Source organism: Haliotis cracherodii, unplaced genomic scaffold, assembly GCF_022045235.1.
Source record: "Haliotis cracherodii isolate W230 unplaced genomic scaffold, xgHalCrac1.p SCAF_7, whole genome shotgun sequence".
Taxonomy (NCBI): Eukaryota; Metazoa; Mollusca; class Gastropoda; order Lepetellida; family Haliotidae; genus Haliotis; species Haliotis cracherodii.
In genome coordinates this window covers 39,725,264-39,753,254 of record NW_027266330.1, presented here as the reverse complement: position 1 = coordinate 39,753,254, position 27,991 = coordinate 39,725,264, and the positions used below count along the sequence as shown (strand labels likewise).

General features: G+C 41.7%; 1 protein-coding gene across 1 annotated transcript in view; it reads right to left on the bottom strand.

Annotated features, from left to right (window-relative positions):
* Positions 1 to 27,991, bottom strand: part of LOC139447155 (filamin-C-like) — a 56,371-nt gene that overhangs the window by 21,156 nt on the left and 7,224 nt on the right. Inside the window, exons 2-6 of the mRNA XM_071228343.1 lie at positions 9,596 to 9,785; positions 7,953 to 8,018; positions 3,619 to 3,832; positions 1,477 to 1,585; positions 820 to 1,139 (exon numbers count right to left, since the gene is read on the bottom strand). Of these exons, the coding sequence (XP_071084444.1) occupies positions 820 to 1,139; positions 1,477 to 1,585; positions 3,619 to 3,832; positions 7,953 to 8,018; positions 9,596 to 9,785 (899 nt within the window). The remainder of the gene's footprint in view (positions 1 to 819; positions 1,140 to 1,476; positions 1,586 to 3,618; positions 3,833 to 7,952; positions 8,019 to 9,595; positions 9,786 to 27,991) is intronic.

Below are 27,991 nucleotides of genomic sequence, written 5' to 3'. Positions count from 1 at the left end.
AGCAAGAGGAGACCGTTTCTTCCTGTTCTAACTATAAATATGCTTCGTGTCAGGACACAAAAAGACATGTAGAAACAATATATGGATTGACTTTGATGTTACTTAATAACATACATACCCAGTGCCAAGTCTATCAAACAAACCACGTTTATCGTATAGATAATGATAAAAATCAGCTCATGATGCACACATAGTACAGCACCTCAAATATGACCAGACGACCCGTGAAGATCCGGGGTAGAGTAGGTCTTCCTTTAACCCATGCTTGCCGTAAAAGGTGATTTTGCTTGTCATAAGAAGCGACAAACGGGTGGTCAGGCTCGCTAACTTGGTTGAGGCATGTCATCGTATGCAAACTGCGTGGATCGATGCTCATGATATCAATCACTGCATTGTCGGGTCCAGACTCGATTATTTGCAGATCGACGTCATATTGCTGGAATATTGCTGATTGAGTAGTTAAACAACAAACAGACAAACAACAAACCATTATCAGACAAAACACGCAGAACACAAGGAACATATCAAATCCACCATGTCTAACAAACCCCGTATAAAAACACGCGGAGCAGTTTGGTATATGCACAACGATACCGAGTTGACCTAAATACACCCGAAACTACTCTGCAATGTTTCTGTGTTACTTCCCATGCTTACGAGGGCGGTGGGGAAGCCTCGTGGTTAAAGCGTTCGCTCGTCATGTCGATTCCCCACATTGGTACACGATGTGAAGCTCATTTCTGGTGTCCCTGGCTGGAATATTGCCAAAAGTGGCGTAAAACAATACTCACTCACACACTCACAACTTCCAGTGCTTACCCTATTTTGATTAATGTCCATCTTTGTTGACACGTTATAATCTGTGTGATCCGCCTTCCCGTAGCTGTAGTTTCTCCTTTCTGTTGTTGAGACATTGTAGTTTCTCCTTTCCGATGTTGAGGTGTTATAGCTGGCTCTTTCAACCTTGTTGACATTGTAATCCGTCCTGGAGAGGTTCTGGTCCGTCTTGGTGACGACTTGTGTGAAGGGCAGGAACTGAGCCGTGTATGCCATGATGCCAAGATGTTCCTGGTTTTCTTCTCGGATCTCCTCTGCCGTCAGGAGGGGCTCCACTCCCAAATCTCTCCCTCCTTCTATGCCTGAAGAACAACATACACAACGTCACCACCCTCTCAACAACGCCTCATGGCCCCCAAATGTCGTACTTCAATGCGATCAATTATATGCAGTACATGGCTGTCATTATGCAAGTCGGGAAAGTAGTTGTTGTACACGTTCTCTTTATAAAGCAGATCTAAAAATACAAAGGGCTTTTTACCACGTGGCATTCACTAACGGATCACATTAACGTAACGGGACCACCTGGCTGAAAGCAACGCCACAATCTGTAGTCAAAAGACACATGTATTGTTCATGGAACTAGTACTGTCATGTTTTGTGAGAATTCTATTAACAGACACGGACGGAGAAGCTTACCTTGTTGTAGCGTCTGGACAGACGGCCCTCTCAACTCCGGCCACCCCGGGATTGGGCCTCCGGACACCTTGACCAGTTCACACAGGGCTCGTCCATCGTGCCAGTCGGTCTGAGGAAGAGATTCCACCTCGTCAGAATCATAATCGTACGAAAACATTCCCGCTGACATCGGCCAACACACTGTGGCCAAATATCAAGCTTGCATTCTTCGTATACTCCCTTCCCTGAATGTGTATTGCATACGATCACTGGTGGGAACACCTTTGTCAAGGCAGGCCTGATATTCAAATGCAATTTCTCATAAAAGATGACTCAAACCCGACTAGCTGTCACACACAGTAGTGTAGGGAAAATATTACCAGTCGGAGACACCTAGCTATAGAGCTTTAGCCCAGAGGCAGATCACGCTTTGTGGGAGCCGTTTTGAAGGATTGCTGTTTTTCACTTGTATACAAGACTGAATATTTGCTTCCGGATCATTTGAATATTTTAAAGGAAAGAGACTGAAAGGTTACGCATGCCAGATCGGTTTATTCAGTCGTATTATTTCAGCTCTGAAAGCGGAGTTTTCGGTAAGACATTACTGAATATTTCTCTATGAATAAACTTGTATCTTATTGATATACAGATAAATCATTACACGACCTTTCTGGCAGTTCAACACAATCATTTTCCGTCAGTTGACAGCTGAATGTCAAGGTCTTACAACGTGTACAGGTAAGAGTCAAAGAGGCAGGTAGTTTACTCACAATGTTTCTTTTATCATTAAAACTGTATAGCGGTAGAATACAGAAAAGTGATTAAGAAAACAAATTTAATCTAAATATTTCTAATGTATGTGAAAGATTTCAATAAGAACATGAGCGTATATGTTCAAGTTATTCTCATGAGAGTACAGCTGTATAATGCTTGTATTGAAGATTCCGGCGGTCGAAACATGCCTCTGAATGTCAGTGTTTTAAGAGACCATGAATAGATAGGCACAGACGAACAACTAACCTCAAAGAATGACAAGGTCTCAGCGTTGGTATCTTTGTTCATACTGTCAACCACTAGTTTATGAGGTGTAATATATGTAATACTGTGGGTGTACCACTTGCCCACTCATCCTAATAGACAAGTATAGTCGCCCTTGGGTCTAAGGCTTCACATTTGGCTGTGTAGATAAGGTTCCCTTGGGCGTACCGGAATTCTTTGATCCTAGGTTCGAATCCCAGAGTTTCCTTGAGTGAGTGAGTAAGTTGTGTTTAAAGCCGCGTTTAACAGTATTCCAGTCATATCACGGCGTGTCAGCTTAATGTGTGCGGAAAGTCCGAAGTGATGCAGGTCTCAGACGTTTACCACTTTGGTGAACCCACGAGCACGGGTATGGTTCTGACAAGTCTAGAAACATAATTGGGGCGAACCGGGATTCGAACCCACAATCATAGGTTTCTAGTCTGCCTAAGGGACGCAACTCTGCACAGCGAATCAGAGTTTCCTTGTTAATGATTCTTGATTTGTTAGTGTAAGAAGTAGTGATAAGATTATCACGAGAGTCGTCTTAAAGAGAATCATATAATTTTACTTTAAATCAGCACATGTCAACAATCTGAGGATTTGGTTTGGTTTGGTTTGATTGTTGTTTTACGCCGCACTCAACATTATTTCAGCTATATGACGTCGGTCTGTGAATAATCGAATCTGGACCAGACAATCCAGTGATTGATATCATGAGCATCGATCCACGCAATTGGGTTCGATGACATGAATCGACCAAGCTAGCGAGACTGACCACCCGATCCCGTTAGTCGCCTCTTACGACAAGCATAGTCGCCTTTAACGGCAAGCATGGGTTGCTGAAGACCTATTCTACCCCGGATCTTCACGGGCACATACTGACGGAGGAAAGTCCATGTGATGTCAGCGAAAAATCCGGACAAGTGTGATATCCAGGCATAGGCGCTGCATAAGGCTGTGCGACCCTTAGGCATGTCAGAAAGGTATGATCGGTGGTTCGAATCCCCAAATTCGACGTGAATAAGTTTCTAGGTTTGTCAACACCATACCTGTACACGTGGGTTTCACCAAAGTTGTAAATATCTAAGATCTTCACCACTTGGGCCATTTCTCCCACAAGCTGACACCCAATTCCCTTCTTACCGTGAAATTGGTGATGGTCCTGTTCCTGATCCTCTTCTGTACACAGTCGATGGTGGCGACGTAGCCGGGGGCGTTGAGTCGGATGAAGTAGGAGAGGTAGGTGATGGCGGAGCGGTCGTCCAGCTCGGGGGAACACAGGTCCTCTGGTCGCAGCACCAGGGGGATGTCAAAGTGCTGCTTCGCCAGCTTCATGGCATTGCGACAGTTGTTTAATCTACAGGACACCAGCAGTTTGTTTGTTACAGTTCCGTGTGGTTATCCTAAACTAATTAAGTAAAGTATACAACACGATCTTAAAATCAGCTGGCCACATTTTGCAGGTCAATTTACGTCATCAGTGCCAAATCATGTTACACATTGTATATAATCCATTAATTGATTATTTAGTTAATTCATGAATTCATTCATGAATTCACCCATTATTTCCTTCATCAATCGGCCTAGTCTATCTATACATCTATGTATGGACCATTGGTGTATATGTTGCACGCTTTTGTGCACCTTTGCATTCATTAATTACATCCTAGTAAGGTTGCAGACCCTGCCTGAAGTTTTATTCAACGTGTTTCCAAGGTGGACAACTCTGTTTGGTATAAGCCAAGCTAGAACACCCCACCAGTGTACCCCGTACGTCTGAGACTATTTAAATAGGGTTTACTGCATCTTCCACCGACCCCTTGCCGTGGCACACAGCTACCCCAGCGTTTAATGCACTATCTTAAAATAAACTCGACATGAATATGACATAGCTTTTGCAATTTTATTTCCTCTGAAAAACAAATGACAGGTGACGACAGGTCGACTGTGTATAACAGACAAGTCCATTTCTCCACATAGGGGGAAGTGATAACGCTGGCATATCCGACCTCTACAAGCCTTCACGAAGTGTATAAAACTTAGTTCTAAGTGAGTGGTTCTGATGTATACAATATGCTCCAGCCTACATCTGCCTCCTACAGAGGCGGTTCTGTTCGCTGGAATATCCACATTCCGCCATGACGGAGAGTTGCGCTCCTGGAATGGCATTATCTGTACTTAACAAAGGCTCCACACCTCCGGCAAGTTACATTGTTCAAGCTTCTACTTGATTTGATAAAAGTGAATGTTTGATAGAAGTGATTTTTTACAAGATATCCTCGCCATACTCTTTTGAAGAGAACATTAACGTATTTCATACTTAACCAGTTGTGAATAGTAGTAATTAGTAAGGGAAACAGTTAATAACATAATGTGTTAGTGACTGTGCGACGTGTTACTGCTTATTGATACAACCCACACAAAGCCAACTAGGGCACGTTTACATCTACCCCTATGGCAGGATTGACGTTATGACACGACATATACAACCCACACAAGCCAACTAGGGCACGTTTACATCTACCCCTATGGCAGGATTGACGTTATGACACGACATATACAACCCACACAAAGTCAACTAGGGCACGTTTACATCTACCCATAAGGCAGGATTGACGTTATGACACGACATATACAACCCACACAAGCCAACTAGGGCACGTTTACATCTACCCTTATGGCAGGATTGACGTTATGACACGACACATACAACCCACACAAAGCCGACTAGGGCACGTTAGCATCCACCCTTATGGCAGGATTGACGTTATGACACGACATATACAACCCACACTGCCATAAAGAAAGGCAAACGAAACCTTAGGCGTAAGTGCTGCCTTGTCATTGACGATACTAGTATTAAAGAGCCTGGCTGTATGAATGTGATAAAGTGTTGTATCATTAATGACCATCGGTAAGCTCCCACCCTGTGTCAAGGACATCTACGTATGGACGTCAGGTGTTCATACAGAACTTCTGTACCCCTTCACGTTACAGTATGTTGGCTACAGTGTCACTATCTGACCGTCCCTGGCCGTCCTTGACCCACCGAGTGACCTTTTAGTTAAGACTACACCCTGTGTGTAGATATCATTGTCAGCAGGTCACCTAGCTAATGTTGTGCCATCCACGGGAGATAGCATCGTTGTATTATATACTGACCACCAAAAGAAACGCGAACCGTAGGAACACATTGAGGAGTATGTACGTAAAGAAGAGATGTTTCCAATGTTTAATGACAAAACTATCAATCAGTCAAGTGTTACCACAGTGTCGTTAAATCTTATCACGATATTCACGTGTTTTCCAAACTTTACACGCTAATCATGCATAGAAAAAGCGCAGCATCTCGAATCATGGATCTATGACGACACATGTGATGCTTTCATAACGCCGGTTCCCACAACATAACAGTATGTTCGTTGTAGCCTGGGATCAATATACCTGTTTGGGGAGCACGGTTGACCCTGTCGTATAAGGCGCAGCAAATCTCTAGGCAGAGTTCTGCCCCTTTGTCATGCCAGGACCCGAACATCGGGGTTCGAATCCTTAATGACACTGGTGATGACATTAGGTTTGCTAGCACCACACCAGCCAACATCTCCAACCTGTCCCACTTCGAGTGTCCTCCCAGACAAAAACTGACATGGTCTGGTATAACTGAAATACTGATCAACGTTGTGTGAAGCCCAACTCACTCACTCTCTCACTGAATATAATATTTTTATTGATTCCTTCTAAAATATTAAACTTTTTTATGTTTTCATTTCCTTCATCTCTGAATATCTGACCCATCGACATAAATGAATGTCCTATGATGCAGTATCTTAACTGTGTTTGTTATAAATGTAGAAAATTTTGATGGAATTTGGTGTCAAAACGTTCGAAAAATGCCTCATTTGTCTGCCGTAGGAGTGTTAGGGTAGCCTAGTGGCTGAAGTGATCGCTGAAAACACTAAAGACGCGAGTTCTGTTTCCTTCCGGGTACAGCTGCTAAAGCCCATACTTTTAGCATGCTGCTAGAAACGACGTACAATCACTCACAGTCTACATCTATTAATTATTGTTCACAAAAAAAACACATATAAAATCGTCCAGGCAATGATCTTTCGTCCCTAACATTTTTGTCGTGATCGTGGCTCCAAGTAGGAAGCGAGATGCTCCATCCATGTCATATTACTGTTCTACTCCTAACCTAACCCCCTTTCTCACCCCTATTCTAGACAGAAGTTATATGGAACATCTGTTTCCCCCCCCCAACCCACCCCCCACCCCCCGTCCCCACCCCGCCCGAACCCAGGTTCGCCTTTGTATTGTGTCCGTGACGTTGGTTTCATCATGACCTTCATTGTACCACATTCAAGTTCACCTTTAATAATGCTCCTAGAGTTACTAACAACTGTTGGTTGAATAAATACCAGAGTGACAAAGGTATACTTGTTGGCCATCTCTTTGTCAGCTTGCCTTTCCTCCCCACTGTTATGAACATGTGGCTCTCCATGACTCACTGACGGTGTGACGGTAGGCTGCATTAGAGAGTCAACATCAAGTACACGCTAACATGATGCCTCTGTGAACTAATCTCACTGGGCTGAAGGTACTGCACACATCGCATTGATAGTTATCGACATTAAGTGGAGCGTGACGACCCGGTCGATGGCAACATTACGTGTTTACTTGCGAATGTCGAAGAAAATTTGAAAACAATACTAACTTCCAGTGGAAGAACCGTGTTCGCACTGTGTTCGCTGCCCTAATACCAATGGTGTTTCAAGCATAGGTTGTATAGAAAGCGTATTTTCAAATGCATGGCCTCCACTGATAAAAGCTATTTCGAACGACGCCATTGCTTTGAACAGAATTCCAGTTATATCACGACGTGTCAGCTTGTTGGAGAATAGTCCGAAGTGATGCAGGTCTCAGACGTTTATCATCTTGGTAAGACCCACGGGCACGGGTATGGTGCTGACAAACCAGGAAACCGGGATTCGAACCCATGATCATATGTTACTAGCGTGCCCAGCGAACTGAGGCGCCTTTGACGAATGGGCCACCCGTACCCCCGACGCCATTTAAAACTGTTACCTATCTGTCCCTTGCAATGGGTGGTCACATTCTTGTTAAACCAGTTTCTCCAGTTATCTAAGAGGGATGGGTATTAGCTGTAGCATAATGCACTACATACCTGCACTTCAACAGACTATTAAAAATATGTTTGTTTGTTCGTTGTTTAACGCCGCACACAGCAATATCCAAACTGTATGACGGCAGTCTATAGATAATCCAATCTGGAGCAGACAATCGAGTGATAAACCTAATGAGCATCGATCTACGCAATTCGGTTACAATGACATGCAACAATCAAGTCAGTTGACCACTCGATCCTGTTAGTCGCCTCTTACGACAAGCGTGGGTTACTTAAGGACAATTCAAACCCGGATGTTCCCGGGGAAAAGAACATGTAGTCCGCTACTCACTTGTTGTCTCTGTCCAGGTGATGCCAGTTCGGGCAGATTCCTGGCTTGCAGAATTCCAGCAGTGCGCTGCAAGAAAGATGCTGACATTCAAAGCCCGTTACTCCAAACTGTTTAATGAACCAATATGTCGTGTGAATGTGTTTGTTGGTAATTAGAACTCTGTTATCTCGAATGTACCGTTATTCATCTTTGGGAGGACCGTCTGGTCGAGAACTATGTCGTAGATACCAGTGTGTAACGTGTGTGCTGGTCAGCTATAACGATTCCTGTTTATAACGAATATATGTGTATCCTCGATCCTCTGATGTTCGACATAACGCTCCTCGACTTGTCTCAATGTTACACTACAGTTCACGACACCTAGTCTCCGTCTTCCCAGCTTCCAACTAACTCCAGGAAAATAAAAGTAAAAGTTGCTCCTGATAACTGTAATTTAGCAATCGTGTTTTTCTATCTGAGTAAGTTTAAATAATTCATTGACATATTTACAGGTTACGATAGTGATGGAGATCAGATCCCTGTGACACGGATCCATCGTAAGGTTGCATGTTCAGGAGGTTTGGACCTTTCTGTGCCATCAAGGTGTATGACATGGTACATCATCTCACATGTACCTCCAGGGTACATCAAGGTATATTACATGGTACATCATCTCACTGTACAACCTTAGTACATCAAGGTGTATTACATGGTACATCATCTCACTGTACCACCTCAGTACATCAAGGTGTATTACATGGTACATCATCTCACTGTACCACCTCAGTACCTCAAGGTGTATTACATGGTACATCATCTCACATGTACCACCTTAGTACATCAAGGTGTATTACATGGAACATCAACTCACTGTACCACCTCAGTACATCGAGGTGTATTACATGATACATCAACTCACTGTATCACCTCAGTACATCAATGTGTATTACATGATACATCATCTCCCTGTACCACCTCAGTATATCAAGGTGTATTACATGGTACACCATCTCACTGTACCACCTCAGTACATCAAGGTGTATTACATGGTACATCAACCCACATGTACCTCCAGGGTACATCAAGGTATATTACATGGTACATCATCTCACTGTACAACCTTAGTACATCAAGGTGTATTACATGGTACATCATCTCACTGTTCCACCTTAGTACATCAAGGTATATTACATGGTACATCATCTCACTGCACCACTTTAGTACATAAAGGTGTATTACATGGTACATCATCTCACTGTACAACCTTAGTACATCAAGGTGTATTACATGGTACATCATCTCACTGTACAACCTTAGTACATCAAGGTGTATTACATGGTACATCAACTCACTGTACCACTCTAGTACATCAAGGTGTATTACATGGTACATCATCTCCCTGTACCACTCTAGTACATCAAGGTGTATTACATGGTACATCAACTCACTGTACCACCCTAGTTCATCAAGGTGTATTACATGGTACATCAAGGTGTATCTACTCACTGTAATGCCAACTCTAGTACATCAATGTGTATTACATGGTACATCATCTCCCTGTACCACTCTAGTACATCAAGGTGTATTACATGGTACATCAAGTCACTGTACCACCCTAGTTCATCAAGGTGTATTACATGGTACATCAAGGTGTATCTACTCACTGTAATGCCAACCCGTCATTCCAGTCTGTGGTGAAATTCCTAACCCGGTACTGCGGTATCACTGCTTGTATCCATTTTAGAATCCATTGCCTATGTTGCACAGCTGACAGTCCAACTTGGTAGCGTAAAATCACCTGCCACAACAGTCCTAATATGAGCTTCACGTTGCCCTCCGTAACCACGGCACTGTCTGAAAACAACAGAAAACAGTATTATTGTAGAGACGGAACAACTTCAACTACGAAGGGTCTAGATTTAGGCGGGCTGTTTGTTGGTCAGGTCGTTTTAGGCACAGATGATCGCTTGGATAGAGTAACGTCCCTTTGTAGCGCACGTATCCGCTTCTTTTGGGTTTGAGCCCCTAACTAATCCTGATAATGATCCCTGGTTTATCTGCACCATACCCATAGGTGGAAAACAGTAGAACGGCCTGCATCATTGTTTTTCTCCCACATCAATCTGACCCGCCGTGATGAAACCTTGCTTACTTACAATGCCACGTTTAATAAACTGAAAATAATTAGTTTTATTTGACAAGCTGGATAAATAAACCAATGATGTTACGTGCACGCATCCTCTATTAATGTTACGTCATCTACACTTGAAATCAAGACATGAAGCCAAACCGAGTGTCAATTGATTGCTCGCTTTAATAAGGTGTCGCATTTTACGGCACAGAATCGATGATATTACCACACTACAAAAGTCCCAATGAACAATGTAAGTTAGTGCTCTTGATGGGTGTGTCTTACAACCACGTCCTTGACCTTGGCAACCTTGGCAAATAAATATAAGCACACAACCCTTCATCCGCATTGTGAAGGTGTCCGGTTACAGCAGGCCTTGTGATGCTCAGTGAGCACTGGTTAGCTATGGATGATGCTAAATCGTTAACCAACACTTGGAACCTTCAACAATCTTCGTCGCTTGACCTGACCTGTTTCATTTTATGATGCACTTATGTCATATCCTATGTTGATTCCGTGTGTTTTATCAAGCGGAAATAGTAATGTTTCTGAGAAAAGTGAAAGCCGTCATCTATTATAGCTGCTGTTACCCCATGCCATAGGTTTTTTAACTTAACATTCTCCATGTTGTCGTGTTCCAGTTGTTGATTATGTAGTGTTTTAAATTTCACAGGTATGGCAACTCGCATTAATATTGTGAGGCATCAATGTCATTGTTTACATCACCTAGCAATCCATCATTCCCAGAACGTTAGTGAAAATACAGGTAAGGAAATATACCAACAATACAGTCATATCAAACGAAAACTTGAGTCGCACGTATCAAACAATTAATATTTGCTAAGCGAAAACATATGACATCCTTCCTCTATTGATCTACCCTATGCAAACAACCTAACGGTGTGATAAGATATGTACAGTACATATTTGCTGTTCAGAGTTTCGTATGACCTGAAACTAATATAACGTCGCTAACGTTACTAAATTAATTATGTTTTAGGCACAGAAGCCACAGCTACGTTATGCATTCTTCATGGCGTTTAGTTGCAACATGTTGCACCCTTCAGGACAGACGTGTATCCTTTGTAATTATCAAGTTATTATGGGTAGCCTATATAAGCTTGTGCTTTCGTGTAACTCTACATCTGCCTGAAGAAAGGACAAACTTTATAGAGGTAATAAATGTGTTTCTGTTTCGGTCGTATTATTGTCTTTCAAATACTTTATACGACACTCGGCTGATGTACGAGGAATGTCTGATGATAAAACATGCTTTAACACATTTACAAAACCTGATAAAAATCAGCTGCTGTTTGAAACATATTTTCCCAGATGTCTTTATTAAACAACGGGAAATAATAAGAACGGTAACATTGCTCATATATATCTACCGAAGGGCTTCATAGACAATAAACTATCGACTCTATATTATTCACGCAACACGTTGCACACTGATCCTACTCAGGCACCAGTGGCGTGCTGCAACTGTTGTAGCATGTGGAGGTATAACTGACAGTGTTTATGCAACGTGCTGTGTGTTTGCAGTGGTAATTATAAAGTCATGTAGGGACGTCTGTTTATAACATTCTGTAGTGTTAACACAAAGTTGTTAATGTGCTTACGTCATTAAGAAGACTATGTTCCAAATCACACGCCCTATTGAACGCCAACATTAGACCAATCTACATGCATAATGACGGGAATGCATATATGAATATTGCATTCCGCGGCCGATGGTAAGCATGTGGTCTTATATGAGCATGCAATGTGTTTTTGACGTGGACATTATCGATGGTACGTGGTCTAATCTATGCATCCAATGCGTTATTATCGATTGGATGTGGATTTATTCAGACAGGTATGAAATTAATTTGATCAAAATCTAAAAACATTAATGGTACGAGGTAGACCAAACAATGGTGTATTTATATAGGCTTACAGATGTTCGTGGAGAATCAATGTCTATACTTTAGACATGCTTATATCACTCTTGTGTAGCTGATCCCCTGTGTACACGCTTAGCGGCCGAGTACTTCAATGAACACTTAGGAAGTTATCGAAGGAGACTAAGACGATATGTAAGCTTTTCACGGAACATTAAGCAGTTATAAATGAGGGATTTTATTACGGCTGACCGCATCAGGTGTAGACTTTAATGCCTTCTCGTTAGTGGATATAGATATCAACTCCAAAGTAATAAACACAGGCAGGATAACCAGTAACCTATGCTTATCCTCTCTCGGGTCAGTAAAACAGATATTGTTATAAGCATGTTGTAGCAAACACATGTTGTAGTAAACAGTCTACATCCCAATGCGTGCTGTATCATGCACGTACTGCATCAGATGGGGAGACACTATGGCCATGTTAATACAAATTGTGTATCTTGGATATCGTGCAGCACAATGTGTTGCAGCATGAAGAGGGAAACAATTAATATAAAATCAGTTAGAAGAACACCCTACTCATTTATCAATCTTCCAAATGTGGCTTCATGCGGGCAACATACGTTTGCAACTTGTGTTTTTATACACCAAATATGTGTTGTTGTTAATTCTTCTTCACTTCCCTAAAATACATATGCCATTTTGTAACAGGCGTTATTAAACATCATGTTATTTCTATGCAGTATCCGATCTGTATCCGGTTGAAAGCGACCAACGTCAAATCGAGTTTGAAATTACACCATTGTTGGCCTGAATATTAGTGAGAAAAGACACCGAATTTATTTCTCTTCAACAGTTTGTTGAGGTTCACACACTGGCTGCAAACTATTTTCGCAATGTTGACTCAAAATGTTAACAAAAGTCGGCGAACTTTAGCTTGTCGTGTGATACCTGTTCCTGTACAATTGGGGGCACGGGTGGCCAAGTCGTCTAAGGCGCCGCGATTCGCTGGGCAGAGTTGCGTCCCTTGGGCAAGCCAGAAACCTATGATTGTGGGGTCGAATCCCGGTTCGCCCCGATTATGTCTCTAGGTTTGTCAGCGCCATACCCGTGCTCGTGGGTTTCACCAACGTGGTAAATGTCTGAGACCTGCATCACTTCGGGCTTTCCTCCCACATTAAGCTGACACGCCGTGATATAACTGGAATACTGTTAAAAGCGGCGTTAAACCCAACTCACTCACTCCTGTACAACTGGTGGCATGCCAAGTAGTGGGAGCAACTAATTCACCGGTAGTATTGAACTAGGTCAAGAGAATAATAGCCAATTCATTTTCACAATGTTGAACTCTCCTATGAACAGCTCCTCCTACAAGTGAGATTCCTTCGGTGAACCTACCACACGATCCTTTTGCCAACGATGGTTTTGCATGTTTGATATCTGTGGCTATACGACCATCAACAACATTCTATAATTGCGCACTTTGGTTCTTCTCGCTTTCTCACCGTCAAAGCAAGTATATTTTGTATTGAAATAGGTCGATGCAAAGGTAGTGAAACACGGCAGGGCTACCACCTGAAGGTCATGTATGTCTCGGTCTTTATGAAGTAGAGAGACACTACGAAGACCAGGCCGTCAGGACGCAGCGTCACATCCTAATTATCCATACCGTCTCCTGTGACAGCAAGGTTTCGTGGATAATAGGAAAGTGTTTAAATGTATGTGACCTCTACACCTCTCCACCGAACGACAGAGGAATCTCCCATCGAGTCTCAGTGTAGCAGCCTGAATACTTTATACAATTAGACAGTCTTGCATCGGAGGCATTTTGTGGGGCGCAGACTGAATAGGCCGGTATAGACACTGCTTTGAAATCCATTCATGTACTGCATTAATACAAATAGAACAGCCTCATGAATAGATCATTTTGCTACGCCAGGGTGTCTGCATGTTGAAGCCTGCAGCCTGCACTGCAGTGGCTGCATCATCCATCTCAGTGTTTTCCGAGGCTGTGCACCTGTTTTGAAAACTTGGTGAAGTAAGGTCAACGCAGTGAGTTGAACTACAATAAGGCTAAGCGACGAGGGAACTATAAACCAAGACTAATGGCCCAAGGACGACTATAACCTTTCCCGCTTCGCCAAGTCTTGCCATCACCACTTGCATCTCTCTCATGACATGTTTGAACTGTGCACCTTGGTGTGTACAAATTCATGCTATCTCATGATGTATTTGTTTCCTTTTCCATAAGATTCAAAATATATTTGATTCATAAGTACCCTATGTTTGAAAGACATATATAGCCTGAATGAACATTCATACATTCATAGAGAGACGGGCAGACACACATACACACACCGCACATCGTACCGGGACAGACAGACACCCACACATACACACACGATCAGACAGACACACACACATACACACACAGACAGACAGACAGACACACATACACACACCGCACATACATATCCGGACAGACAGACACCCACACATACACACACAGACAGACAGACAGACACATATACACACACACCGCACATACACAGACAGACAGACAGACACAGAAACACACACACACACACACACACACACACACACACACACACACACACACACACACACACACACACACACACACACACACACACACACACACACACACACACACACACACACTATCACCAGCTTATATCACCTGTGACTCATCATGGTAGATACAGCCATACTTACTCAGCTCAAACTACGAACGCCCTTTATACAAACGCAATCTTTCATAAGCATATGTATGAAGTATGTAGTTAGACCTCTCCACTGTGTGTGTTCACACGCTAGGACAATACCAGGACATATTTGCAGTGTATCTTCTCCCCCTGTGGACTTTCGGAGATGGGAAAACTTGAATTGTGCTTGAGAATATTGAGTGTGTGAGTTGTGTCGTATGTCCCAGTGTTGTACTGTTGGGGCGAATCTGTTCTGTCGTGGTTGCTGCTGTGGAATCTATATGGTGCCATCTTTATGTACCTTTGACACTATTAACAATCACGTACTTTGGCAAATACAAAAGTCTGATTTGTAAACCAAGTCCATCATCAATATTTATTTCCCTTTTATACAGCTTTGGCCTCTTAAGCGCTAGGGACATGGATGCAGAGTTGCTTCCCTTCTGCGAGCCAGGAACTTATGATCGTGGTTTGAATCCAAAATTCCCCTAATCAGGTTTTCGCTTTGCAAACACCATATCGTACTTCACAAATTGAACACATCTAAAAACAACATCCCACTGGGTTTTACTCCAACATCCGGCTGATGTAATATTACTGAAATACGTATACAAGAAAGCTACGCGATTAATCTCAACAGACAACGGAGAACGAAGCGTGGTTTATTGCACGAAAAAAAGGTTGTTCTCCCATGACGTCATTTCTGGAGATGCGAACATGCGCTCGCAACTTGATGACGTCGTATATTGGACCACGTTATTTTTGAGGGGGGAGTGTCTAGTTAGTTGTTCCCAATAGATGTCGCTGGGCAACGCAGATAAATGTGATGGCCGAACGATCGCATCCAAAAGATATGACAATCAGTTGGGGGAGAAAAAGTACAGGTAGTCGACGTGAAGATTGTGAGAAAATGCAGGGAATATCTACCTGTGCTTAAAATGGACTCGTCCGACATTGTCGAGCTTGGTTTTTATTGAGGGAGTTATTTCATCATTTTTTTAAATAAGGGTAAATACTTAAAAAGCGTGCACATGTTCATATCTCATATAAGAAATAAACGACTCTCGTGGTTTATTCTCCCTGCACTGATATAGTGTCAACAACTCCCACTTGTCGTTTATTTCTTAACTGAAGAAAGTGTAAACCAAACTCAATCACTGTACTAAATGCTATACATGTCTGTTTAAATATATTGGTACGTAGTGACTCAAAGGTGCACAAACGAATGTAAGTTTCTTATAAACTGATAATCGATATGTACAACTGCAAGCATACCTGTGTTTGTGACCATGATCGACCTTTCCCAACACTGCACCTACAAGCCTGAAGTTATTACACTTACAAAACAGTGAGTCTTACGGCCATCAGCCATACCTTCGTTGCTTCAATGAAAACAAGGACAATTACTTTGATCGAGAAGATAACAGGTGTTGGTTAACCACTCACACGAATATACCTCAGCTGACCACGTATCAGTCTGATCTCCTCATATACCATGGATATACCCAGCAACGTACAACATGGCGTTCATGTTACAACAGCTCTCGTGTAACTTACATAGTTCGATATTCTTATACTGACACTTGGTGCACTGAAACTTGGCTGACCAACAACAATATACATTATTTCATTGTGGAGGGTAATTGGAAGTTTGTTTACTGAAGGTCGTGTTCCTCGGGTAGGAATGCGGGGTGGGTCTGCATAACGCCTCATAAATCCATCCAGCCATCCAGGGATAGCGGAGGGTCCCACAACAGTGGATGACACCCCTTGGCGACAATCACCCATATCGAAATCGAACTCCGTTAATCATGCGTTTCAAGCTGCAGGACTTACTGAAACAGTTCGACGAAATTATACTTGTATGCTCAATGTACAATTTAGTTGTCGAACGCTAATGTAATAACTTTGCTGATTTGTCTATATTTTCAAATCGTTTGAATAAATATGTGCCTAAACATAATCAATACCCTCTCAACATATCGATGTCATCAATACCCTCTGTATTTCCATGTCATCAATACCCTCTATATATCCATGTCATCAATACCCTCTATATAGCCATGTCGTCAAACCCCCTGAGGATTCCGTGTTATGAATGGCCCCCAGCAAGCTATACTTGTCGCAGGAGGCGTCTACAGGGATCGGGTGGTCAGGCTCACTGACTTACATCTTTATATCACAGGGGGATTCCGGGGTAGAGTAGGCCTCCAGCAACGAATGCTTGTCATAAAGGGCGACTAAATAAAGCGGGTGGTCAGGTTCAATGACTTCGTAGATTGTGTTTCATTGTACCCAAAGAGCGTGAATAGTTGCTCATGACATCCACCACTGGACCGTCTGCTCCTTGTAGTTACAGGACGGGTAACACAACAAACAAACACAAGATGTCATGACATGTCCTGCCGAGTTACATCAGTTAGTATTTTACATACATAGTCGTTTACGACACGGAGATGTATGTTTGAATACACACTAATTGCCCAGCAACTAGTCAGACTGTGCCTCGGTGATACGTGCATGAATGTTTTGTATCTTGATTAATTCATGAATACTGTGTATTGTGGATACATTGTTGATTAATTCATGAAAACTGTGCATTGTGGATACATTGATGATTAATTCACGAATACTGTGCATCGCTGATTAATTCATAAATAATGTGCATTGTTGATACATCGTTGATTAATTCATGAATACTGTGCATCCTTGTTTATTTCATGAATACTGTGTATCGTTGATACATCGTTGATTAATTCATGAATACTGTACATCGTTGATGAATCCATGAATACTGTGTATCGTTGAAACATCGTTGATTAATTCATGAATACTGTGCAGTGTTGATACATCTTTGATTAATTCATGAATACCATGCATCGTTGATACATCGTTGATTAATTCATGAATACCATGCATCGTTAATACATCGTTGATTAATTCGTGAATACTGTGCATCGTTGATACATCATTGATAATTCATGAATAATGTACATCGTTAAGACATCGTTGATTAATTCATGAATACTGTGCATCGTTGATTATTTCATGAATACTGTGTATCGTTGATACATCGTTGATTAATTCATGAATACTGTGCATCGTTGATACGTCGTTGATAGATTCATGAATACTGTGCATTGTGAAATCATCCTGAATTCATGCATAAATACTGTTCATCGTTGATGCTTCGTTGATTAATTCATGAATACTGTGTATCGTTGATTAATTCATGAATACTGTGCCTCGTTGATACATCGTTGATTAATTTGTGAATACTGTACATCGTTGATACATCATTGATAATTCATGAATACTGTACATCGTTAAGACATCGTTGATTAATTCATGAATACTGTGCATTGTTGATACATCGTTGATTCATGCATGAAGTAATACTGTGCATCATCGCATGAGCATGGTTGATGAATGCCTCAAACGACTCTGGCTTTGAAACGAGATCGCCACCCCCTGTAATATTCGACGGGTTATCTATTTGTTTGCATATTCTACAGGCATAACTCTCGACAAAAGCTGCATATTTGGGTTCTAATACCAGACTTAGCGTGTACATGGCTGTGAGTGACAACCCAGCATGCGGCCTGTGCTGCATACCGGGGACAGTACAGTTGAAGTCACTATGGTTCTTAACGACATACATATTCACGAAGTGGGGGACATACATATTCACGAAGTGGGGGACATACATACTAGTATTCAAGGAGTGGGGGACATATGTAATTTTTCAAGATCCTACTGGTCGGTGTTACTTGGCAAACCGGTTTGATATGTACAAGATACCTGTATGCCGAGTGTCCGCCTACACATGTATTACCGACAGGGATAAGACAAGGTGCTATACTGTCACCCACGCGTGTTGCCATGTCAGTATGTACAGAGGTTACACTGTGTCAACTATGACAGATGTACATGTTATGCCTTGACAGAGGGGTTGGGTATTGATTTAAACTCCACCAATAGTTACTTTCATTCCCGACATGCATACAAATAACATAGGGGAAGCTTTAGTTAGATATGAGTCTCATGTAAAACACACTTTATTTACGTGGACAACCTCTATACGATAAGGTTATTTTGTACCTGAACGATACATGATCATTGCAACGATTTTTTTTTATGCAAACCAGGCTATAGTTAGAGACAGTTGACCACGTAATATTTACATGATACTCCTACATCTATGTTATAAACAATCTGTACAGCACTCATTGTGATATTGCAGTGTGTGTGTGTGTGTGTGTGTGTGCGTGCGTGCGTGCGTGCGTGCGTGCGTGCGTGCGTGCGTGTGTGTGTGCGTGCGTGTATGAGGAATCGAACCCAGGCCTAATTCGTCTCGAGCTAACGCTTTAACCATGGCTACCCCACTGAACATGGAGTAAGTAAATATCTGGTAGGTATAACACAACATACATATAGCCACGTACATATATTGTTTATCAAGATATATGATGCTACTTCCGAAATTCCTGGTAAGTACATGATCAGTGTAATGTGTACAGTCCGACGAGGCATAACTAAGAAGGCCACAAAACATTCCGAGGTCGTGACCCCAGGGCATTTGTAAACAGTGGAGAATGTTATCATCCATGCATGCCAGCAAAGATACACTAACTTACGGGGAAGTGATCGCAGATCGTTAAGATATCGATGTCTAAACGGAAAACATTTACGATTAAACGTTCGAGTGTAAAATGTAGGCTAGTGAACGTATATGCTAATTGCATGTCCACATAGAGTTTGAAACAAAGAATGTATGAGGGATCCCTATAACTATTAGAGTGTGTTTATATCCATACATATCTAAAATATATGTATGAACATTATAAGGTACTTTCAAATGAACGACTAGTCTTATTTTGCTTTTCTTCTACTTCTGATATGATCAAATACATAAATGTGGCTAAAAGTACGAAAGTCTTCAGAAGAAAATTTAACTTTGAAGAAGTGTGTGACGCAAGATGAATTAAACTTTCTTACAGATTCCGTGAGCTAATAGGGTCCCTTATACCATCTTTTCTTGTACTTTGTACATCTGAAATTGCACGCCTGTCATATGAAGCACCTTGTGCATGCCTTTACATGAAGCTGAGATTGCTACTGTGTCCCTCTGGTCTGTCTATTGTGTAGCAATACTGTTGAATAGAATGTTTATGTGACAAAACAAACTTCATCTAAAACTGACATATACGTTCACCATGTCTCCTTATAGCTTCAGAAAACAATCTTTGCAAACTATCCGTCTATTTTGTAATCTGAATATGAGACCTTGTACGTATTACGTCCCCCCACGGTGTCATCGTAAAGGGCATACCTCCTTCACAGGGCGGTACAGAAAATATGCAATAGTTTGTTTGTCTATTGATACACAAGTGAATGTTGGATAGGTATTCTGCTATATCAGCGTACTGTTTGACTTTGAGGATGTTCAGGTATACGTACGATCAAAGCACATCTCTTTTTGTTCCCAAAGAAAGCGAACGCTCGAGAGATGTGCTTATTGAGTCAGATCGTCTCAGAAGGTCAGCGGTTGGCAGGCCCTGATGTGGGAGGATCTGGATGTTGTTGATATAGGCCAAGTAGGTGTTCATGTGTTTGTGTGTGTGCGTGTGTGTGCGTGCGTGTGTGTGCGTGTGTGTGTTTACTGTAGATGTAGGCCATGAAGGTGTTCATGTGTGTGTGTTTGTGTGTCTACTCTAGATGTAGGCCACAGAGATGTTCATGTGTGTGTGTGTGTGTGTGTGCGCGCGTGCGCACTGTAGATGTAGACCATCGATGTGTTCATGTGTGTGTGTCTACTGTAGATGTAGGCCAAGTAGGTGTTCATGTGTGTGTGAATGTGCGTGAGAGTGCAGTGTAGATGTAGACCATATATGTGTTCATGTGTGTGTGTCTACACTAGATGTAGGCCAAGGAGATGTTCATGTGTGTGTGCATGAGTATGTCCACTGTAGATGTATACCAAGTAGGTGTGTGTGTGTGTGTGTGTGTGTGTGTGTGTGTGTGTGTGTGTGTGTGTGTGTGTTAGTGTGTGTGTGTGTGTCTACTAAAGATGTAAGCCAAGTAGGTCTTCATGTGTGTGTGCATTTGTGTGCGTGCACGACAGAGGGAGACCAAATAGGTATTCATGTGTGTGTATTGTATGTTAGTGTGTGTTAATGTATGTGTTGGTGTCAGTGTGTGTTAGTGTTAGTTTGTGTTAGTGTTAGTGTGTTGGTGTGTGTGTGTGTGTCTCCACTGTAGATGTAGGCCAAGTAGGTGTTGTGTGTACAGATGGTTAATGCGGGGAAGAGGGAGGAGGGGTAATGGATCTTCATGTAGACTTTATTTGGTTCGTGTGTTTACACGGTGAGAGTGTTTAAGTAGCAGCTACTTGGACATGAAGAAAGAGTAGGCAAGCGCTGATAAGCATACATTTATGGTTATTATATGTATCGGATGAATATGTGAAAGTTGGTGATGCTTGTTTTAGATATTTTTGGTCGACAATAGTTTAAAATCAATAAAAGAATCAGACTGAGTCATATACCCGTGCATGGTATAGGACATTATTAGTTACACAAAGAAAACCCGTTACTTCGGTTCTCAAAATAAACAAGGATATTACACCGTAGGCTTGATTCATTAATCCGGACATTTGTTAATCAGGACGCTTTCATTGTGAACGGTACCGTCCGGATTAACCAGGCTCGTTGTATTTGCATATCCTTTGGTGTTCGATCATGGGTTATAATTAATTAGATTATTTTGTTTGAATGACAATTAAACATATTCACAAACATTATTGCATGGATCACGTAACGTGTATATCATGTGTCAGAGAACATATAAAGAACTTGATACAAAACGTCATACATAAATACACCATCTTCAAAAGAATGAATAATATCATTTTCCTTCTGTGTCAATGAAATCTCTACAACCTTCATACAGATCGCGCAAACATGTGCTGATCCATCAATTAACATGGTACACATGAGTAGATGGCGGTGAGGATGAAATGGAGGTAAACCTCAGGCAGCCCCTTCACCTGCCTGTGAGGCTGTCAGTTGTAGCTATTCTGAAAATGCCTCAATCAATCACACATCAGCAGGTCTACATGTATTATGCCAGACGGGTGGTCACCGTTTGACCTGGTTGTCAATGTGTTTTCTTTTGGCATGTTGTATTGTATTTAAGAAATAAACAACTCGTGGTCCTTGTTTATGAACAAGAGGGGTGGGGTGGGGGTGGGGGTGGGGGGGTATATTGAGTCTTTCCCGCATATTGTCACAAGCTTTTGCATACGACCGTTCGGCAATTGCGTTTATCTACGTTGTCCAACTATATCTATGGAGAACAACTCACTATGCACTCCCCTCTCAAGATAAAGCTGTCCAATTTAAGACGTCATCAAGTTGCGAGCGCATGTTTGAATTTGCAGAAATGACGTCATGATTCACCGATGTTTTATAGTGAAATAAACTACGATTCGTTCTTCATTGTTGTTTGCGATTATGGAGTAGCTATCTAATAAATAGTTGGCACAAGTCATTTGCAGATTTTTTTCAACGTGTGTTGTGTCGAATGATATTTAGATACATACGTCAAACATTGATGTCATATGGGTTATTTGAAATTACTTAAAAAACACACGAAACAGACTATTTTCATCATGAATGAACTACGACAAATGGTTAAAGCAGGCTCAATGGATGGTTTATGAATGACCTGTCTCCCATGGTGCTAGAAACAACCATATTAGACTATTTGGGCATATAAACTGTCGAACCTGAGGCAGTTATTTGATTGTGTTAATTAGAATAAATTAATACGAACACATATTTTATATTTCATCTCAGCTTACACACAAATTAATGCGCAATGTCATCAATGCTGTATTTGGAGTTGTTCGCATAACGTTAATAGTTACAATGTAGTACATGCAGCCTATTACATCCATTGTTTATCATCATGCACTACGATTCAATGTTTCGGGAATCTTTCACAAACAGATTAGAGGTAACGAACAAGGCATGCTTGCAGATTTCTACGGAATAGGTATACTCTGTGTTAGTCACCCTGGTGAGGCAACCGACTGCATTTACACAGAGGGCCATTTAGATTAAATCGGGTGTGCTTGTTCTGGTTGTGGTGATTTAACAACACTGAACATGTAGCATGAACAAAGAGCATTATTCCTCAACAGGGTAATTATAGGTGAGAATGCTGCCGACCCAAATGCTTTGAATGCTGAACTCACCCACCCTCGAGACGTATTGAATGTTTGTATTTTTCCTCGTTGTGTACATCGTCACCCGTACCACATGGTAACCTGTGGCTGGTGAGCGCGGCCACAGTGTAGTGACTTTATACCATATACATGGTCTGCTTTGTGACATTCCACTGATGTATGTTATACGATAGCAATTCTCCTGCTCGGGTCTAATGTTGCCGTTATATGGTATTCTTGCAGATTTGGACAGAGGACAATAGTCATGCTGCACCAAAACAAAAGTATTTGCTTCTGACTGTGCAATATTATATTGTCCTCTTTGGTAACATAATCATTTTCTATCAACAATCACCACTACCGCCATCATCATCATCATCATCATCATCATCATCATCATCATCATTAACATTATTATTATTAGGTACAGATTAAAATAAAAAATGCAGTAAAGAGGGTTTGGCACAGTCAGGCTGGTTAAGCTCATCATCAGCTCAGGGCTCGCGCCCCCTCTACACGCAGCCCAGACAGCGGATAGGACTTCTCCCAGGAAGCGCTGCCTAGTCAAACCCACCGAGAATTTTTCGGAGAATGGGAGGACTCCCTAACACTGCAGCCTTCTGCATTACCCAGATTGTCAGAAGGGCTGTATTCCTGGTAGCAACCCCGGGTACTCTCCCAATGTCTGTCTATAGATTTGGGAGGTAGCAAACCTAAGGCACCGAGCAATGGGGAGTCGTACTACTTGGGATGCAAGCGTGATATTTCGAACGCGAGGTCTGCATATTTGCCATGTTTTCCCTGAATCTTGTCAATCACATTGGTGTCAAAAGGGACAGAAAATATAATAATAGAAATTATTTCCTTGGATGTATCAAAAAAGACAAGATCAGGTTTGTTGGCCTGGATACGTCTTAGGCTGCATATGGGCCTATTCCAAAGAATTTTTTTATTGATCATTTTCCATGACGCCCTCTTCATATTCCGGGTCGTCCCTCGGTGTCAAAACAAGAATGGCGAAGAAGCTAATAAAATAATTGAGCCACTCCATCATACCGCTTAAGATACTGTGTCTGTGCCAAAGCTGGGCATCCACTGACAATGTGTTAGACAGTTTCATTAAATTCATTGCATAATCGACATTTCATAATTACATTTTGATGCAAAATCACACATTGATGGTTTCCAGTGGAAAGTGACTGGTCCTAAGCAGCAAACAGAAAGCCTTCTGTTTCGCTTTTCAGACCAGCCGACCTCATCCAAGCGAAGGACACTGCGGGGTTGCAGTTTTATCAACACACTGCACAAAATCTTGATGCAGTGGTCGTTCAGAAAGTTTCGCCCTGAAAAACTCAGTCTGGCCGATTTCATACTCCACTTCACTTGGTTGACACTCATTTCTGTACTGTCCAGCAGTACAGAACCATCAACAAAATCAACACCGACATTGAGATTCTGTCCCACATCCTTGGCTCGTTTAAGAGCTTCACAAGAGGGTCATCAAACAAATATATGTGCGCTAAAGTGCACAATACAAGTCTATCATGAAGAGCCCCCACATTAATCAAACCACGCCCACCCATTATAATTGGTGAACATAAGCGATGGAGGGAAGAGCGAGGGTGGTGGGATCTATTGTCTGACTAAGGGTGATCATCATCATCATCATCATCATCATCATCATCATCATCAACATCATCATCATCAACATTTTTATTAGGTACAGATAAAAACAAAATGCAGTAAAGAGGGTTTGGCACAGCCAGGCTGGTTAAGCTCATCATCATCATCATCATCATCATCATCATCATCATCATCATCATCATCATCATTATTATTATTATTATTGATATATTATTATTATTATTATTATATCAATTTGTCTGTGTATTTTTTCTAGTCATTGGATTAAATGTACTTTCGTGTATAAAGCCAAAAGATTTTTTTTCTCATCGAAAGATGATTCATTCCTATTAACAAGACATGAATCTATCCTTCCTTGAAAAGCTTCTCTACCTTTTGTATTGAATGTGTTATTATAGATGTAGATCTTCATGTAATGGCTGACTAGCTGACCCGGTATGATAGAGAAAGTGACGGGTGTGTGTTGACAGTTGGGGTCGGTCCGCCAATCTATTTCCACGATATATAATCCACCTCCATGTAGAACCAGCGGGCATGACAGTGTTATATGGGCCAAAGCGGGTCACGTCCATTGTTGTATTGGCAATTTGTCAATCATAAATAAGCCCTCTGAGGAATATCTCGTATTTCAAGGCGGCAGAATTTCTGTTGATATACCCCATCACCGAATGTACTAATAAGTGTTCAAGGCCTATAAGGTAAACATTAAACATTAAGTATACTTGAGGGTTAATTTGAACTGGGAGAAGAAATCGGACATTCTTGACGCGGATTCTTGACCCTGGCCCCGAACAACATCCGCATGTGGTGTCCTATAATAATGACCACTCGGACTTAAAATCATCTTCTAAGAACAACCTCTTCCACATAACCCAATGGGTATGCCTCGAGGTATTTCAATAGCTTATAACATACATAATTATCACTATTGATAATACCCCTCCACTAAGTTTGAAGACTGTTTCCTAAATCTTTTGTATCATCCCTGGCTGCACTCATCGCCACGGTGTTCTACATTCGCTAAGTGATGAAGAGCAAGCTCTGTAACAAAGAGATGTTTGATTTGGTGCAGGCTGCACCTTGTCCCTGCCTTGCGTCAACAATACTTGCTGGAGTAAATGAGGCGAACGATGGGCACCTTCAACGATTTATTGTGTATCTGTTGTCATGAATATAACATGCAGCGAGAGGCATGCGCATGTCATACGCTGTTCATGAAGATGATGAAGACGATGCCTTCAGTGACAGTACCAACGGTGCAGTCTTAAGGTTGCTTTGTTGTGATTGCCTTGACTACGCGTCTACACAAAATACTCCAATAGAATATAACGATGATGTGTCATGGAAACATGTTATAATCATTTGAGGAGTGTATTACTCATAGGTTGACACATACAGTATTTACATTTTGCATTTTTCCAGTACCAGTGAGTGATTGAGTTGGGTTTAACGCCGCTTTTAACAGTATTCCAGTTATATCACGGCGTGTCAGCTTAATGTTGGAGGAAAGCCCGAAGTGATGCAGGTCTCAGACATTTACCACGTTGGTGAAACCCACGAGCACGGATATGTTACTGACAAATAATGAGGGCGAAACTGGATTCAAACCCACAATCAAAGGTTTCTGGCGTGCCCAAGGGACGCAACTCTGCGCAGCAGATTGCGTCGCCTTAGTCGACTGGGCCACCCAGCCCCCTACAGTACCAGAAGGCTATATAAACACCGAAAAGGGGCACTGCTTATTCTGAATGTGTGTCAGATGCCTGCTATATATATTCGCACCATATCATTCGCACTATGAATTTTTAGGCAATAAGGTATTCTTTCATTTAAATGCAAAGAGAAAGTTGATTGACAAAATACGTTTACCAAATGAATCTGGGATTCGAACCCACAAGATGGCAGCAATAAATCAACGTTAAACAATCCACAAAAAGGTGGAGTGAAACAGCAAATGTCCATTCATAAAGTAATAATAACATGGTAGATCCATGACCTAGATCTGAACTCCTGAAGAGATTGAAAATAAACCTTAGCCTCTTTTATGGTGCAAGGTCGAGGTTGTTTCTGAAAAAAGATTTGATTTATATTTCATTGCTGTTGTTGTTTTTTCAACAGTTTCTGAACTTTTTAAAATTCACTTTTAAAAGTTGACCTTGCGTCTAAACGTTAGCATTTATTAACCACTACTAACAGAAATATCAAGGCTATTAACAGATGGACGTCTTAAACAACAACAGCTATCCGTTCTTGCGAATATCCACCAGCATATAATAGCAGACATATTTTGTAATCATCGCTATTCATCACCGTACATATACATCCTACTAAAAGTCATGTTCCCTTGTTCTTTGTTTATGGCATAATAATAACAGTAATAGTTTGGGTTATGACAAGAATCTGATACGTGGCAGGGGCTGTGGTTATCCTGAAGGGCAGGCTGTGGGGCGACATGTCAGTGTTTCGTATGTTGAACTGTCACATGTCTTGACAGAGCACATGTCACAGTCCTGCTACACTCCCGCGGTGTTTCCATGTGTTTCGCTGACCCACAGCAACGGTGCAACAACTCCGCAACAGCGTTTGCTGGGCGGGATCACCCTCTTATTGGTTTGTGAAACAAATTGTGCAGCTGACATTGAAGGTACGGGACACTGAAGAATGTGTTTTTTTAAAAGAAAAGAAAAATGAAGGGTGTTAATCACAATATATAGCGTTGAGTCAATACATATGAGCAAATGAAATATGCAATAGAAACCGTATTGACGCCAATGGCAATAGCTTAATTGGCTTGTGACGTTGCAATAAACGACGGTAATAAACAACGTATGGATTGAGAAAATTAATGTCACGACTTCAAAGCAAAGTAGTGGTAATACTTCATAAGATTTTGCTTAAGACCTGATGCAATTTGAAAACTATGACATACATCAAACGGTGCAATTTGAACCATCAACTTTGATGTTGGGTGTTTTTCATAATGCGTCATATGAATACCATATGCTGGTGTTTTGCTGACTGAATACTGAAGATTCTGACGGAGACTGCACTCAACCACACATATGCCCGTCTTCAAGTCTCAAATCCCATAACTCTCCGTGCATGGCTGACTCCATTCATACTCGGACCTCCTCTTCTCAGCCCGACGACCAGGTCAACCATGACGTTATGTGGTGCACACATGAAGTCACACGGCTTACCGACAGCAGGGAGATGGGGCTACTGGATTGGAGTTTCAAGTGATTGTTTCCTTGTAAATCTATGACATATTATCGTGTGATTGTGATCATGGTTGTTTGATGAGTGTAGGTTATAGTATGTGAAGACATGTACAGCGAGTGGATGTTTGGTTCATGCCTCAGTCGACATGCATTTCACGGCGGACTGTCATAGAGTCTGGGCAAATGTACCAGTGGTCTATATGCGTGATACTGGGGTACCTT